The sequence below is a fragment of the Myxocyprinus asiaticus genome, chromosome 41 (assembly GCF_019703515.2).
Source record: "Myxocyprinus asiaticus isolate MX2 ecotype Aquarium Trade chromosome 41, UBuf_Myxa_2, whole genome shotgun sequence".
Classification (NCBI taxonomy): domain Eukaryota; kingdom Metazoa; phylum Chordata; class Actinopteri; order Cypriniformes; family Catostomidae; genus Myxocyprinus; species Myxocyprinus asiaticus.
In genome coordinates, this window is record NC_059384.1 from 16,749,948 (window position 1) to 16,767,075 (window position 17,128).

A 17,128-nucleotide genomic window follows, 5' to 3' on the forward strand; every position below is an offset into this window, starting at 1 on the left:
AATAATAATAATAAAGGGAATTTCCACAAAAAAAAGTTCCAGGTCCATAGTTCCATTAGCAAATTAATTTTTTATTTGCATGCAACATTGGCAGGCAACTTGCAAGTAATACAAGGTCATAAATAGTTAATATATTACATATGTTAATAGCATACCTGATATGGGTCATTGGATTCTTCTAGGTCACATCATTAAAAATGCTTGGCCTAATTTTGCTAGGCATTTTATATTGTTGCCAAGCAAAAAAAAATTTATTACAAGAAATACTTACCTTGAAATTCAAAATCATTTGTCATTCCACATACTCATTTCTGCTTTAACTTGGAGTAATCACACTTTGTGAAAAGAAAAACACTAAACAGCCCAAGTCTAGCCTGGGACGTGTTACACCGCCATGTGGCCAACGTATTCAGTACATATTTTGCTAAACAAGTTCAAAATAAGCTATTACAGATGACTAATAGTATTGTGTACTTGATAAAAAAATTCACTGAACACACGCTTATAGGTCCAGAAAGTGCTGGCTTGATTTATTTGACCATGTCTCTTAGTTTTAGCAATCCATGAACAGGAATGGTGATATCCATTTACTAGCACAGAAAACTAACTACAGTCCTTACTGAGAATCCTTGAGTTAGGAGTACTTGATTAGCATGGTAGTAGCAGTTGTGTGGAATACAACAATTGCCATCGGGTGCACACAGATTGGTTGAACGTTACAATAGTCATGAATTTGATCCTATGTAAAAATGTCCATGACTGCCTTCAGTGAAAGATGAGATAGAGGCGTAGTCAGTTTACTCCTCCACCGTTTCCTTTTTGCTGGTTTCCTGGCCCTCAAAGATTGGATACTTGCTTTCCACCTCTTCCCATGTGATGGCACCATTAGCGAGGTCACGGACGATTTCGGGCAACTCACGAACCTGGAATTAAACATGCAAAATAGTGAACACTACTCTATAAACAAATGTAATGGAAATAGCTTTGGTATGTGCCTTACACTGACAGTGAACAAACAAATTTCAAGTCTTATTTTTAGCAGCATGAAACGGTTTATAACCTCAGCCCTAATCTGCCTCATGGAGTCACGATCTCTCAGAGTGGCTGTGTGAGGCGTCTTGTTGACGGTGTCAAAATCGATAGTGATACCGAATGCCACACCGATCTCATCCGTTCTGGCATAGCGTCTTCCGATAGATCCTGAAGAATCATCCACTTTGTGGGAGACACCATTCTTGGTCAGGGCATCAGCTGTAGAGCAAAGTAATTCATTAATGCCACATTTATCACATATTTACAACATATCTGAATAACACTGATAAATTGTTTGAAGTTACAATCAAGAAGAAATGTTATTGCTCACATAATTCTCTAACAAACGGCATAAATTCCTGATTTTGGCTCAATGGAAGGACGGAGCATTTGTATGGTGCAACAGTGGCAGGGAAACTGAAATACTGAACAGAGAAAGTAGCACAGTTCATTGAAAGCCAATCAAACTATAATTGTTAATTATAATATATTAATTCAGAATATTGTATTTACTGTTCTTTGTTCGTCACCCTCTCTGATATGGAATGTGTGCTCAAAGATGGAGTACATGATTCTCCCGATGCCAAAAGAGGGTTCGATCACATTTGGTACAACCTCCTCAACTGTGGGAGAAGAACACATCTATTTAATTCTGCTAATCAACTTAGTTTACAAGTCTTCTTATGCTAACATTAAAACAACATAGTTTCTGGCTTATACCATGCAGAGTCTTCTGGAACCTCTTGATGTTAACCATGTCCTTGGTGAGTTTGAAAGTCTTGCCCTCAGTCTCAATGGTGAACTCACTGCAGAGATAAAGGAAACGGTGATAACACTGTGTAACAAATTTTTTTATTTTTTATTTTATTAGTAAGTGTTATTTCCTAATTGCTTATGCCTCAGAAGTATAGAAAATGGCTATTATTCCCCACAAATTTTGCTTTTGTGACTAGGACAGTGATAGTTTGAAATTTACCTATTTTCCAGAACAGTCCAGATAGATTCAGTGCTGAGTAAACTTGGAGTAACTTCTAGAACTTTCCAGTAATATAAATAGTAGTATAAATACAGGGGCCTTAAGCCCACCAGTTCAGTTTAGTTCCAGCTGCCTAAGTGGATACATATCTGCAGTTTTCTGAGATGGCATCAAGAGGCTGAAAGCATCTGACCTACGCATTTTACTATGTCTGCAGCCAATTTTTCTAGACAAGAGCGAAAAAGTACTCCGTGGGTGCATCTGCTAAGATGTGTGAGGCCTACAAGGCATATTTCAGCATGCCTGTCGGGGATCAAGACAAACCCTGGGCACCTCGTTTCAATCGCGAGCACTGCAAAAAAATTCTGGAAGGTAAGATGGACACTTGTTGCTCGGAATTTTATATTATAGAATTTGTTAATTTTTATAATTGTAAAAGTTTTTAATTTTAAAACGTTTTACAATTTTCAATGTTATTGAAAAAATATATCATATATGAAAAATATTGCGAGAATCTCTTACACATTACTCATGGGTGAAATAAATGTATTTTTGTAGGATGGTACAGAGGGGAAAAGAGAGCCATGAAGTTCATTATCCCAAGAATTTGGCAGGAACCCACTGACCACTCAAGCAACTGCTACTTCTGCATGGTGGACCCTTCCAAATGTCGGACTGGCAAGAATGCACATGCTATCATGTATCCGGACCTTCCTTCATCCATCGCCCCGGTGCCACACTGCCATGAGCTCCCCGTACCCACTCCTCCAGAGAGAGAGCAGCCATCTTTAGAAGAGAGCAGCAAGTCAGAGAGCGAGGAAGACGTTGTAGATCCAGATGACAATTTCAGAGGTGGAGCTGAGAAGAGAAACCCATACTAACCCAACCAAAAAGACCTCAACGACTTGATTAGAGATCTTGGTCTCACCAAGTTCAATGCCGAGATTTTGACGTCTAGGCTCAAGCAGTGGAACTTGCTGGATGAAAGTGTGCAAGTCGCAGATCAGAGGAAGCGTCACCAAACTTTTTCCAGCTTCTTCACCCATCAAGATGGGCTCTGCTTCTGCCACAATGTGACCAGTCTGTTCGAGGCAATCGGAATCGCCTGTAATCAGAATGAGTGGCGCTTCTTCATTGACTGCTCATCCAGAAGCCTCAAAGCCGTGCTGCTCCATAATGGTAACAAGTACCTGTCTCTTCCCCTGGCTCACTCGGTGCACCTCAAAGAGGATTACAACAGCATCAAGACCTTGCTGGACGCCTTGAAGTATGATGAATACGGCTGGGAGGTCATAGAAAACTTAAAAATGGTGGCATTCCTGATGGGTCTCCAAGGTGGTTTTACCAAGTTTCCCTGCTATCTTTGCCTTTGGGACAGCAGGGGTACATGGCCACAGCGGACCGAGTTCTCTGTGGGGAGGAACAACATCAAGTGGGAGCCACTGGCGGACCCCCAGAAGGTGTTGATGCCACCACTGCACATCAAATTGGGCCTTATGAAACAATTTGTCAGAGCTCAAGATAAGGAGTCAGCAGCCTTCAAGTACCTTCAAGACTTCTTCCCTAAGCTGTCTGAGGCAAAGGTCAAAGCCGGTGTCTTCGTCGGACCATAGATAAAGAAGATCCTGGAGTGCAATGAATTCCTCAAGAAGTTCACTAGTAAGGAGAAAGCGGCTTGGAACAGCTTTGTTACAGTGGTTCAGGGCTTCCTGGGCAATCACAAGGCCAAAAACTATGTGGAGCTGGTTGAGCCTCTGGTGAAGAACTACAGCACAATGGGCTGTAGGATGTCCCTCAAAGTACATATCCTTGACGCTCATCTTGATAAATTCAAGAAGAACATGGGAGCGTACTCGGAGGAGCAAGGCGAGTGCTTCCATCAGGATATACTGGACTTTGAATGCCGCTACCAAAGACAGTATAACGAGAACATGATGGGAGACTACATTTGGGGGCCGATTTGTGAAAGTGATTTACAGTATAATCGTAAATCTCGAAAAACTACTCACTTCTCAATCTTTTGTTGTCATTTTTGTATTACTTTAGTATAAATACATTTGGATTCATATGTTTTTTTGTTTCTGACTTTATATGAACGAAAAGACACAAATTCACCCGTTTTCTCATTGGAAATAGGTAAATTTCAAAATATCACTGTTCTGGTCACAAAAGCAAAGTTTGTGGGGAATAATAGCCATTTTCTACACTTTTGAGGCATAAGCAATTAGGAAATAACACTTACTACCCAGGAACAAAAATTGTGTTACATAGTGTAATGCTTTCAGCTACCATTTAGAATTCAGAACTCAACTTAATTTACCACATTTAACAATATTTAAATTCATTCTGTAGCATTCCACAATTTTACCTCATCATTTAGAGCAGAAATTTTGAAAAAGTTTGCATATTCCGTGTGAGCCTACTAGATGTATTTGATATTTACCCATTCTCATTGAGGAGCTTCTCCTGCTCAGTGATAAAGCATTCATCACAGATGGCAAGATATTCCATAGCGATTTTGGCATCCTTCTTGTATGCTTTGCCAATGGCACCTTTGTTTGGCTCGAACTGGACAACATTTACAACTTTGTGTGAAGCAGTTAAAGTTGACAATATTGACTTTAATCTCTACATGCAATGCCTGTAGCAAAACAAACTAAAATGTTATGCTGAGGCGGGTCAGACCCCATTAAAATACTTAGATGATTGTAATTAGGAAAGTAAAGGATATGGGTTCCTTTAAGGGTTTCTCAGCAACCAGAGGGACTTTGGTGGCCCGTGCATGGCATAAAAGATCATAACATGAGCGATCAGCGCATCCCACAATCTCGATCCACCCCTAAAAAAACAGCACGTACAAACACACAAACAGTATAAACAACAGGTGAAGTCAGAAAGCTGGGTAATGTCTTTAAAGAATATTCCGGGTTCAATACAAGTTAAGCTCAATCGACAGCATTTGTGGCATAATATTGATTACCACAAAAATTTATTTTGACTTGCCCCTTTTCTTAAAAAAAATAAAATAAAAATCTGGGTTACAGTGAGACACTTACAATGGAAGTGAACGGGGCCAATCCGTAAACAAATACTCACTATTTCAAAAGTATAGCCACAAAACATAAACAATATGCATGTTAACATGATTTTAGTGTGATAAAATCACTTGGTAACCTTTAATGTGTAAAGTTATAGTCAATTTTACAACTTCATTGCCATGGTGATGTAATGTCAACAAACCCTAAAATCACTGTAAAAATGACAATTTAAACAACTTTACAGCTCAAATAATACACGAGTTTTAACAGAAGAATTAATGTAAGTGCTTTTATAAAATTATAAGCTTCACATTTCTGCCTTTAAACCCTCCAAAAATTGGCCCCATTCACTTCCAATGTAAGTGCCTCACTGTAACCTTGATTTTTGCTTTTTTTTTTTTTTTTTTTTTTTTTAAGAAAAGGAGGGACAAGTTGAAAAATGTTTTTGTGGTAATCAGCATTATTTCACAAATGCTTTCTGTTGAGCTTAACTTGTATTGAAACCTGGAATATTCCTTTAAGCTAACACCGAACTTACATAAGAAGTTTTGGTCTCAGCATCCCAGCAGTCACAGGCATAGTGGGCCATCTCGTTGTCCATGTGCTGACGGAAACGAAGTTTGTCCTTTGCCACGCCCACTTTGACCAGATAAAGATAGATCCTTCCAACAAAGTAGCCCAAGACGGAGTTGTTGATGACTCCCTTCAAAGCAAAGAGGTTTGTTAGTACAAATGATAACTGTTAATCATAATCAATACAGAATTTTTTATCTTCCCTGACCTGCTCCACGGCATCACCCAGCCTCATTATTTGGGCAGATTGCCCACTGGTTTGAGCTTTGGAAGAATAAAGCATGATTTCCAGATCAGCAACACTGGAGAACTTGGAATGAACCTTTTCGTTCGGGTCAACAAAGTGCTCGATCTCAGCCATTGTAAACTCTCTAAAAGGAGAGAAGTATCCACATCAATACTTAGTATGAAATACTGATGGAAACATTTCTGTGATTGTTAAATATTCTTATAACTCCCAAACAAGTGGTAAGAGTTATTTTCAAAGGAATTTCATAACCCGAACCTGACACGAATTAATCCAGAGCGAGGAGAGATCTCATTTCTGAAGGAGTTTCCGATTTGGGCTGCAGCAAATGGCAGCTTCCCCTGGTTGAACTCCAAAAGACGTTTGAAGTTGAGGAAGATTCCCTGAGCAGTTTCTGGCCTTAAATAGCTGAGGAAATAACATAAACCAAATGAAAACCATTTAACGCAACAAATGTCTTACTCTAGGACCAAAATCAAGAGCAGGATGCGATCAGGTGATGCCTAACATACCCTGGCATGTTTCCCCCAGGTCCAATGGAGGTTTGGAACATCAGGTTGAATGAGATAGGAGGTGTAAGATCATTTCCTGTAGTGGGCGACTTGACATTGTATTGCACAAACAAATCTGCCAGCTCCTGCTGAGTGTAGTTATCCATCTAAAAAGAGCAGAATACAACTACTCAGTGTACCAATCAAATAAACAAATTACCACTTCTCTAGTAACACCTTTGAAAACAAAAAGATCCCCTTCTTAATTCTTGTTATGAAATCAACATTGCCCTCCTTAGAGAAACATATCTTCAAAGTGACACTTACCTGTGTGATGACACTCTCCATTTCAGCTTTCTTTTCTGCAGGACATTTCTTGTCACTCATTAATTTCTGCAGATGAGCTGAGAAAACAAAAAAGAATGGTAAATATTATCAATGAAGTCTGTATTAAAATGTTCAATTGCAAACATACATTAATTTGAACGTACAGTAAATAAGAAGGCTCTTTTTAATCAAGAAAACTGTTTTTGCGTATGTATAGTGTAATGATAGTGTAGTTAATTAATTAATTAACTACAAGTTTTTTATTAGATCAGATTTTAAGGTGTTACTAAACCTGTAAATTAAACCTGACCAGCCAGCTTCCTCAACAATAATTACACCTCCAATAACACTCTAAATTTTTCCCACTTGCCAGCTATAAATGTCTACCACAGAGCACTCCAGTAAACATGTTAAGCACCTACACCAGAAAAGAGTCAATTGATTAACATCTCACAATGCAAATGTTTTGATAAAAAAGTGTGTCTTTTCAGCCTGGTTGGTGGTCTCCGGATGATGGAGTCTGCTGGTTTCCCTCATAAACCCTTTGTGATTCTAACTAATCCCACTGTATTCTTTTACCCCAGAACACCTACAGAGGCCAGGGACAAGTCAGTTCTGGATGTCTCAAAGCTATAAACACATACTGCTGGAGCAGATGTAATTGTATTAAGGAACAAGAATGTACCTTTAAGGAGATGGTCAGCACGGAAACACTCTCCATTTTTGACATCCTTTACCATGTAGTCAGCAAACTTCTCCACATGCCCTGATGTCCTTAAATGCAAAACAAATGCATTAAATGAGATCTATTCCAGAGACAATGCCATGGCAACAGACTGTCTGGTGAACTCATGAATGGATGGATGGATGGACAGATGAACACTCACTTGAGAACAGGTTCAGGTGTGAGCATGGTACAGTCGATCTCCAGAATCTGCTCCTCCTGGATGAAGTGTTGCCTCCAGACCTGCAGGATATTGTTTTTCAAAGCGCAACCGACAGGCCCGAAGTCATACAGACCACTCACGCCTTTCTCAAACACAAACAGTTAGTTGTAAATTAAAAGGCAAACTCAATTCACATTTACTAGTGGTTGTTTAGAACTATTTTAAAGCTTTGAAATGCACTTTACTTCTAAACAATATGCATATTTTTAAGGGATGAATGGATGGATGGGAAGGAAAGGATGAAGATGAGACTCACCCCCATAGATGGCAAATGCCTGATCATAAAAGAACCGTCTTTTTAGAGTGTCCTCCATCTTGGTTCGGTCCACAATGTCATCTTTGGGCTGTAACGACAGCTCCTGCAAAAAAGGAAGAGTAAAGCAGACGCATTACTTCAGGGAAGCAATACAATAGGACAGCCCAAACAAAATGAAATACAAGTCACTTATTTAAGCTGTAAAAAAAAAAAAAAAAAAAAAAAAAAAAAAGATGCATTCATTCATTATCTCCATGGAATTTCATGGAATCTTACAGCGACAGAATAACACTCCTCACCTTGGCCTCAAGGATTCTCTTCCGAGCTTTGAGCTCTGCTACTGCTTTTGTGACATCTACATCAGGAGCGTTCTCTGCCTTCAAGTGACGCACAAGATCACCCTATGAGGGAAAAAAATAAACAAAGAAAAACCCTCACTAAAATGAAAACCATGTTTTTGGACATGGTTCCATGGTAATAGCATGTTTGTTTGGACATGTACATGATATTGAGGTTCCTTATAAGCTTGTACTATACAGGTGCATCTCAATAAATTAGAATGTCGTGGAAAAGTTCATTTATTTCAGTAATTCAACTCAAATTGTGAAACTTGTGTATTAAATAAATTCAATGCACACAGACTGAAGTAGTTTAAGTCTTTGGTTCTTTTAATTGTGATGATTTTGGCTCACATTTAACAAAAACCCACCAATTCACTATCTCAAAAAATTAGAATATGGTGACATGCCAATCAGCTAATCAACTCAAAACACCTGCAAAGGTTTCCTGAGCCTTCAAACTGTCTCTCAGTTTGGTTCACTAGGCTACACAATCATGGGGAAGACTGCTGATCTGACAGTTGTGCAGAAGACAATCATTGACACCCTTAACAAAGAGGGTAAGCCACAAACATTCATTGCCAAAGAAGCTGGCTGTTCACAGAGTGCTGTATCCAAGCATGTTAACAGAAAGTTGAGTGGAAGGAAAAAGTGTGGAAGAAAAAGATGCACAACCAACCAAGAGAACCGCAGCCTTATGAGGATTGTCAAGCAAAATCGATTCAAGAATTTGGGTGAACTTCACAAGGAATGGACTGAGGCTGGGGTCAAGGCATCAAGAGCCACCACACACAGACGTGTCAAGGAATTTGGCTACAGTTGTCGTATTCCTCTTGTTAAGCCACTCCTGAACCACAGACAACGTCAGAGGCGTCTTACCTGGGCTAAGGAGAAGAAGAACTGGACTGTTACCCAGTGTTCCAAAGTCCTCTTTTCAGATGAGAGCAAGTTTTGTATTTCATTTGGAAACCAAGGTCCTAGAGTCTGGAGGAAGGGTGGAGAAGCTCATACCCCAAGTTGCTTGAAGTCCAGTGTTAAGTTTCCACAGTCTGTGATGATCTGGGGTGCAGTGTCATCTGCTGGTGTTGGTCCATTGTGTTTTTTGAAAACCAAAGTCACTGCACCCGTTTACCAAGAAATTTGGAGCACTTCATGCTTCCTTCTGCTGACCAGCTTTTTGAAGATGCTGATTTCATTTTCCAGCAGGATTTGGCACCTGCCCACACTGCCAAAAGCACCAAAAGTTGGTTAAATGGCCATGGTGTTGGTGTGCTTGACTGGCCAGCAAACTCACCAGACCTGAAGCCCATAGAGAATCTATGGGGTATTGTCAAGAGGAAAATGAGAAACAAGAGACCAAAAAATGCAGATGAGCTGAAGGCCACTGTCAAAGAAACCTGGGCTTCCATACCACCTCAGCAGTGCCACAAACTGATCACCTCCATGCCACGCCGAATTGAGGCAGTAATTAAAGCAAAAGGAGCCCCTACCAAGTATTGAGTACATATACAGTAAATGAACATACTTTCCAGAAGGCCAACAATTCACTAAAAATGTTTTTTTTATTGGTCTTATGATGTATTCTAATTTTTTGAGACAGTGAATTGGTGGGTTTTTGTTAAATGTGAGCCAAAATCATCACAATTAAAAGAACCAAAGACTTAAACTACTTCAGTCTGTGTGCACTGAATTTATTTAATACACGAGTTTCACAATTTGAGTTGAATTACTGAAATAAATGAACTTTTCCACGACATTCTAATTTATTGAGATGCACCTGTATTATTTTTACCCACACACACACACAGCTTGGAACATCTTATCTGCCAACAACCAAGAAAAACTGTGTCCAGGTGTACCTAGGAGAATTGGTGCTGTTTTGAAGGTAAAGGTGGTCACACCAAATATTGATTTAGCTTATTTTATGTTTACTGGACTTTGTAAAATGTTAATTGATATATTAAAACCATTTATGGCATTATTTTTGAAGACATTATCACTATGCAACATTTTTCCCCAAGTGCCTAAAACTTTTGCACAGTATATATATATATATATATATATATATATATATATATATATATATATATATTAGAATAAGTCTTAAATCCTTGGCTGTTTCAAACATCTTCCCAGAAACATGTTGAGTTTTGTTTTAACCCAAACACAGTGTGATTTCCTTCCACCCTCAGTCTCAATATGACAGAATAGCTCATCTCAAACGTGGCACTGACAGACTGTTGCTCAGCTGAATCATCAAGCAATATAAACCCAAAATAAAACCACTGTCCTGTTCTATTCTTACTGAAACATCAGCTTTCATAAAATGCATAGCTATTTTAACAATTTTGCATAATTTCAAAGGGATACGTTTACATAATTAATGAAGGCCATCAACTCATATGAATGGTAAATATGTGATAAATGCAATGTATGGCAGTCTGAAAAAAACTGAGGCACATTTTTCATAAAGTATTTATTTTGCATAGTCGTAGTACCTGCTCCTTAACTGCCAGCCTCAGAGGAGCGAGAATCTCTTCAATATTGCCATCCATATTCTGTCCTCCAGATATCTCCAGCCACAGACTTGTCTTCCTCTTCTTCCTCAAACAGGCAGACAGAGAGAGCGGTCTGATCGGAGGGGAACCACACAGATGTATGGGACTGGATCAGGCCCTCGGAACCGAGCGGACAGTGACGATCTGCGTACCGGTCCTGAGGAGCAGTGCTGATGTTGAACTCCGCATAGAGAGCATGGACCGAGGGGAGGAGCACTACAACGAGGAACTGAATGATGAAATCCCCAGATCTGAGTAAATAAGGCGGGGTTTTACTACGACACTTTCGTCATATTTTGAAGAGGGAATGTTCACTTTATTTCGAAACGGCAGATTCGTCTCTATCCAATGTGAATTGAAACAATATTAACTGAACTGTCAAGTAAATATAAAACCGGTGTTAAGAAAGCAAGAATATATATATATATATATATATATATATATATATATATATATATATATATATATATATATATATGGTAAATTAACAAAATGTCACGTGGAACTAGGAGCTCATTGGTTGGAGAGAGAGAGAGAGAGAGAGAGAGAGAGAGAGAGAGAGAGCACTCTCTTAAAGGTGCACTCAGTAATTTTTTTGTATATGTCTTCTTACACTGATACCTACGGATTTGGATGCTGCATCATCCATCCACCCATACAGTCATTCATCCAACCATCCATCTTCTAAAGCCACTTGTCCTATATAGGTAGTGCTGGAGCCTATCCCAGCTGTCTCTGGCCATTTATTAGGTATGTTATGCAAGCAGAGAAGGCTTTGCTGACCCTGAGAAATCGCTACTGCCCTGTACACATTCACACTCTCACCTATGGGCAAAATCACTTAACCTGCATGTTTCTGGACTGTGGGGGAAACCAGAGCACTCAGAGGTAACCCACACAAACATCACAACAGTGCTACCCACTGAGCCACCGTGCTGCCCTCATGTTACAGCATTCAAACACAAAAGTTTATAGTTGCTAATGCTGTGATTAATTTATTCCATGAGTGAGAGTGTCCAATAACAGGGCAGTTACTGAGATTAAGCGAGTAGTTTTCAGCTGGTCGTGTGATTCTAACATGGCAGCCCCCATGAGGAGACCCTCTCCATTTAGAATAAAACAGCTTTTTATAAGGTTACTGAAATGACTGAAGTCTTCGTCTCACACGAGTGCTAATGATTTTATGCATCTGTTTCAAAATTACAAATAATTTCTTCAAGCATAAAACTTTTTTAATGAGGAAAAAATTACTGAGTACACATTTAAAAATGAAATTAATGCAAAATAATAATTAGAAAACAATAAATACAAAAGATAAAGAGAAAACATACTATGTAGCTACACTATACAATTCACCCAAAATATACACAGTGTTGAATGGACTACATTTAATCTGGATTATCCAATCAAATAATAAAAAATCAAGTTCTAGTAATTAGATTACATTACATTTTTTAAATTTGCATGATCAGACTACAGTTATTTTATGGATTATATGTTTACATATACTAAGTATAGTCTCTGCAATATATGGTCTTTTTTTATTTCAAAGAAGGCCCAGTTAGATTTTTCTCTTCATAATTCATTCACTGCAAAGTTGAACTGAGTGTTACAATGTATATACAGTATGTGCAGTACAGTGACAATTCTAGTATGTCAAGTGTCATTTCCAAATTTCTCATGTTTGGCCAGGTTTTAATTACTCTCCTGCAGAGTGGGTATCTGCACATTAAAGCTTTTCTACTGATTTTAAATGATTTCAAACATTGCAAAGCCCATTTTTATACAGCTGTGTATAAAATGTATATTGTATATGTATATAGTGACATAATTCACAATAGCAAAAAGGTGTTACAGTTCCCATACCAGGAATTTTTTTTTAATAATAATACATTGTGTAATTTTTTAAAATGTTGTAAATTTGGTCACACTCATCAGTCCACTATCCATAGGACCCTGACAAGAAATGTTAGAATATAAATAAAGAAGATTGTCTCAAAATTATATCTTAAGAATCTCCTATAATTGTCTGCTTCAGATGAATTGCATTTGTAATTCACTTCGTATGAAAGCATCTGCTCTTTGAAGAAAGTTTACTTCAGTTCAGCTTTCATTCACTCCAAACACCCCAGCCAACATACAGTTGTGCTCAAAAGTTTGCATACCCTTGGAGAAATGGTAATATATGTAACATTTTTAAAGAAATCATGAGTGAGCAGGCAAAACACATTTCTTTTATTTCTTATGGGATTCATATTCAACTGTAGGTTAAAACAGAATGGCACAATTATAAAACAAAACATGGCAACAATGAAAAAAAATGAAATGACCCCTGTTCAAAAGTCTGCATACACTTAGTCCTTAATACTGTGTATTGCCCCCTTTAGCATCAATGACAGCATGCAGTCTTTTGTAATAGTTGTCTATGAGGCCCCAAATTCTTGCAGGTGGTATAGCTGCCCATTCGTCTTGGCAAAATGCCTCCAGGTCATGCAAAGTCTTTGGTCGTCTTGCATGAACCGCACGTTTGAGATCTCCCCAGAGTGGCTCGATGATATTAAGGTCAGGAGACTGTGATGGCCACTCCAGAACCTTCAACTTTTTCTGCTGTAACCACTGGAGGGTCAACTTGGTCTTGTGCTTAGGGTCATTGTCGTGCTGGAAAGTCTAAGAGCGTCCCAAGCGCAGCTTTCGTGCAGAAGAATGCAAATTGTCTGTCAGTATTTTCTGAAAACATGCTGCATTCATCTTGCCATCAATTTTCACAAGATTCCCCGTGCCTTTAGAGCTCACACACCCCCAAAACATCAGTGAGCCACCACCATGCTTCACAGTGGGGATGGTATTCTTTTCACTATAGGTATAGCGCTTATGGTTGTGAACATAAAGCTCTATTTAGGTCTTGTCACTCCAAATTACAGTGTGCCAGAAGCTGTGAGGTGTATCAAGGTGTTGTTGGGCATATTGTAACCGGGCTTTTTTGTGGCATTGGCGCAGTAAAGGCTTCTTTCTGGCAACTCGACCATGCAGCTCATTTTTGTTCAAGTATCGTCGTATTGTGCTCCTTGAAACAACCACACCCTCTTTTTCCAGAGCAGCTTGTATTTCTCCTGAGGTTACCTGTGGGTTTTTCTTTGTATCCTGAACAATTCTTCTGGCAGTTGTGGCTGAATTCTTTCTTGGTCTACCTGACCTTGGCTTGGTATCAAGAGATCCCCGAATTTTCCACGTCTTAATAAGTGATTGAACAGTACTGACTGGCATTTTCAAGGCTTTGGATATCTTTTTATATCCTTTTCCATCTTTATAAAGTTCCATTACCTTGTTACGCAGGTCTTTTGACAGTTCTTTTCTGCTCCCCAAGGCTCAGTATCTAGCCTGCTCAGTGCATCCACGTGAGAGCTAACAAACTCATTGACTATTTATACACAGACACTAATTGCAATTTAAAAAGCCACAGGTGTGGGAATTAAACTTTAATTGCCATTTAAACCTGTGTGTGTCACCTTGTGTGTCTGTAACAAGGCCAAACATTCAAGGGTATGTAAACTTTTGATCAGGGCCATTTGGGTGATTTCTGTTATCATTATGATTTAAAAAGGAGCCAAACAACTATGTAATGATAAATGCTTCATATGACCTTAAATAAAAGACAGTTTTTTTGCATGATCCGTTATATTTTCAAAATCAATGCCAAAATGACACAATTTCTGCCAGAGTATGCAAACTTTTGAGCACAATTGTACATATCTGGGCCCCATATGGGTTATATCAAGGCAGCAGGGGTTTCAAGTAGGCATGGGCTGAAACTGGACAAATTATCGGGGTTCCATATTGTTTTAGTAATACAGGTCCTGCACTGGCTTGTCCATGTTGACATATTGTATGGGACCTTCTTGGGATCTATGTGGGTGATATAAAATTTGGTTCACCATCTATCGTTATGCCCTTAAAGGCTTTCAAATGGTCAAATTTTAGCTGGTTATTTATTTTGAAGTATACATATGACTTAATTAATAAAATTTTGATCAGAACCTAATTAAGTATTAAATACAAACAGTAAAGGTGTTTTGTAATGTGATGACATGTATATCATTATTAAATGCTAAAATATTATGTTTTTGCCAATACTGTCTTAGTTACACATTTTTAAAGTACATTCATAGACAAATAAAAACAACTGCCTGTTCCACTTGACAAAGTAGTTCCAATCAGTTCATTAATCTGAATCTTGTTAATTTCTTCTAAAAAAAAAACAAAAACAAACAAACAAAAAAACATAATCTGCATTTAAAATTACAATTTAAAAATATTCTAAGGTAATTGGATGCATAGATCATTAGATAATCCACATGAAGCACAATGTTGCCTATGGCCACAAGGAGATGGAACCATGTAAATGAAATAGACTCAGTGATGCAGACTCGAGTCAAAAGGTACTCATTACTCAAATCATGTCTCCATGCTATGCAAACCTTTAGTCATTGTTGTTTGCATGTGTAATTACTTCTTACTGTATGTACAATTATTATGTTTTATTTGCTTGGAGAGGCTTTTGGACACAGGGAGACATTTTGGACAGTAGGATAAATTATTTTTGCAATGCTATAACTATTGATTGCTTTGTCGTATCAACACAAAATTTTTCTCAGATAGAGTTGACATGATTGGGAACAAAACAAACGTTTTTCAGAGCCATCTTACATACACCCAGAGATACACTACCAGTCAAAAGTTTAGGGTCACTTACTCATTTTTTATTATTATTATTTTTAAATTTTAGAATAATAGTAAAGTCATCAAAACTATGGAATAATAGAAATGGAACTATAGGAATTGTGTTGTGACTAAAAAATCCAAAATAAATCAAAACTGTGTTATATTTTAGCATCTTCAAAGTAGTCACCCTTTGCCTAGAATTTGCAGACATGTACTCTAGACATTTTCTCAATCAACTTCTTGAGGTATCACCCTGGGATGCTTTTTAAACAGTATTGAAGGAGTTCCCATCAATACTGGGCACTTATTAGCTGCTTTTCTTAATTATTTGGTCCAAGTCATCAATTTCAAAAACATTTTTTTAATTTTTTTTTTTATAAGATTTTAGTTTTGTAATTAAATAAATTAATATGTTGGCACAATTATATATTTGTCTACAAAACTAATTTCAAACATTTAAGCATACGCCTTCAAATCAAAAGGTTTTTAAGATCATGAGAAACAAACCTTTGAACAGCAGTGTATATGATGTCGGATAAGAAAAAAAGCAGTTTTTAGCAGTTTCTTAGGCTGAGAGTCTCAGAATGTATCATAATCTATATCATTAAAAAATGTGAAAAGTTTCCTTTACAATGATACCAAACATTTGATACCAAAACCTCTTTTTTTCTTCTTTTTTCCTTTTTTTTCTTTTTTGTTATAAGCCTTTAATTTTGGGTATGCTACTGAAACAGGAAATCTTTAAAAACACCGTCAGAGCTTTAAGGGTTAAAAGAACCTGTACATGACTGACTCAATCTGAAAATTCTGGAGTGATTTACAGACAGACCTTTATATGTCCGGATTGGCAAAGGAATGAGTTGATGCATCATGGGTCAATGGCAAACTCTAGATGAATCTCTAAGTAAAACATATCTGCCCAGTGCAGTGAGTGCACTATAATCCATTTGTAAAGGAACCACTGTATGTATTAAAGTATTACTCAATTAGCAATTTACTGATGGCCACAAGGTGTCAGTGTAAGTACACATTTAAACAGTGAAATTGCGATGAGGAAAAAAACTGGAACAATAAATAGAATGCACATCTGTTAATTAATAATAAAGCAATTTGATTCAAGGTAAACACTATCATACATCTACGTTACAAATATTTAGATTGACTGTATTTCTTTTGTATAATTATTAACCTAGTTGTGTTTCATACGATTACCCAAAATAATATTTGTGTTAAATAAGCTGCAATAAGCTCTGTGTTGTTACATTCATTTAAGAACTGAATATCACAGACTGACAAGCCACAAGATATGATATCTTTAAATGTGCTGTTGACATTGTATATGCATTGTTTTATCCACAAATAAAAGAGGAACACAAAAATTTGAACCAGGCTGTGAAACTAGCTGAAGCGAAGACTGCATCGCATAGGCTATTCTTATTAAACATTAAGATCAAACCCCCACCTTCATAAAATATTCAGTAACCCTCCTACCTCTCTTTCTTCATTAAAACATTTCATACAGAGTGCATTTACAGGAAATTCTCTTGTATATTAGTCAAATCATTTCAGTAAATATTAAACCATAGATGATTGTATGAGGAATTAATTATATTGTTTTTAGCATCT

The 17,128-nt window shown here is 37.7% G+C and overlaps 2 protein-coding genes across 2 annotated transcripts in view; one reads left to right on the forward strand and one right to left on the reverse strand.

Annotated features, from left to right (window-relative positions):
• LOC127431756 (zinc finger and BTB domain-containing protein 47-like) overlaps window positions 1-13,857 on the forward strand; it is a 54,832-nt gene extending 40,975 nt beyond the window's left edge. Inside the window, exon 6 of the transcript XR_007895645.1 lies at window positions 13,733-13,857. The gene's annotated coding sequence lies outside the window, so the exon portion shown is untranslated. The remainder of the gene's footprint in view (window positions 1-13,732) is intronic.
• Window positions 503-11,009, reverse strand: LOC127431754 (glycine--tRNA ligase). The gene is made up of 17 exons (XM_051682280.1): window positions 10,724-11,009; window positions 8,187-8,288; window positions 7,888-7,990; window positions 7,572-7,713; window positions 7,370-7,458; window positions 6,685-6,761; window positions 6,379-6,524; window positions 6,125-6,274; window positions 5,828-5,990; window positions 5,585-5,749; window positions 4,739-4,847; window positions 4,452-4,596; window positions 1,753-1,838; window positions 1,546-1,655; window positions 1,364-1,457; window positions 1,061-1,251; window positions 503-923 (listed from the first exon to the last, which is right to left on the reverse strand). The coding sequence occupies exons 1-17, from the start codon at window positions 10,778-10,780 to the stop codon at window positions 798-800; spliced, it is 2,055 nt and encodes a 684-aa protein (XP_051538240.1). The 5' UTR covers window positions 10,781-11,009; the 3' UTR covers window positions 503-797.
• Window positions 13,858-17,128: the final 3,271 nt, after the last annotated feature.

Bases quoted from the DNA above. Each gene is read 5' to 3' on its own strand.
- LOC127431754 (XM_051682280.1), bottom strand. From the start codon at position 10,780: ATGGATGGCAATATTGAAGAGATTCTCGCTCCTCTGAGGCTGGCAGTT. The intron at 6,275-6,378 runs GTATGTTAGGCA...TTATTTCCTCAG, and splicing joins CCTGGGGGAAACATGCCAGG to CTATTTAAGGCCAGAAACTG. The intron at 924-1,060 runs GTTATAAACCGT...GTTTAATTCCAG, and splicing joins TGAGGCAGATTAGGGCTGAG to GTTCGTGAGTTGCCCGAAAT.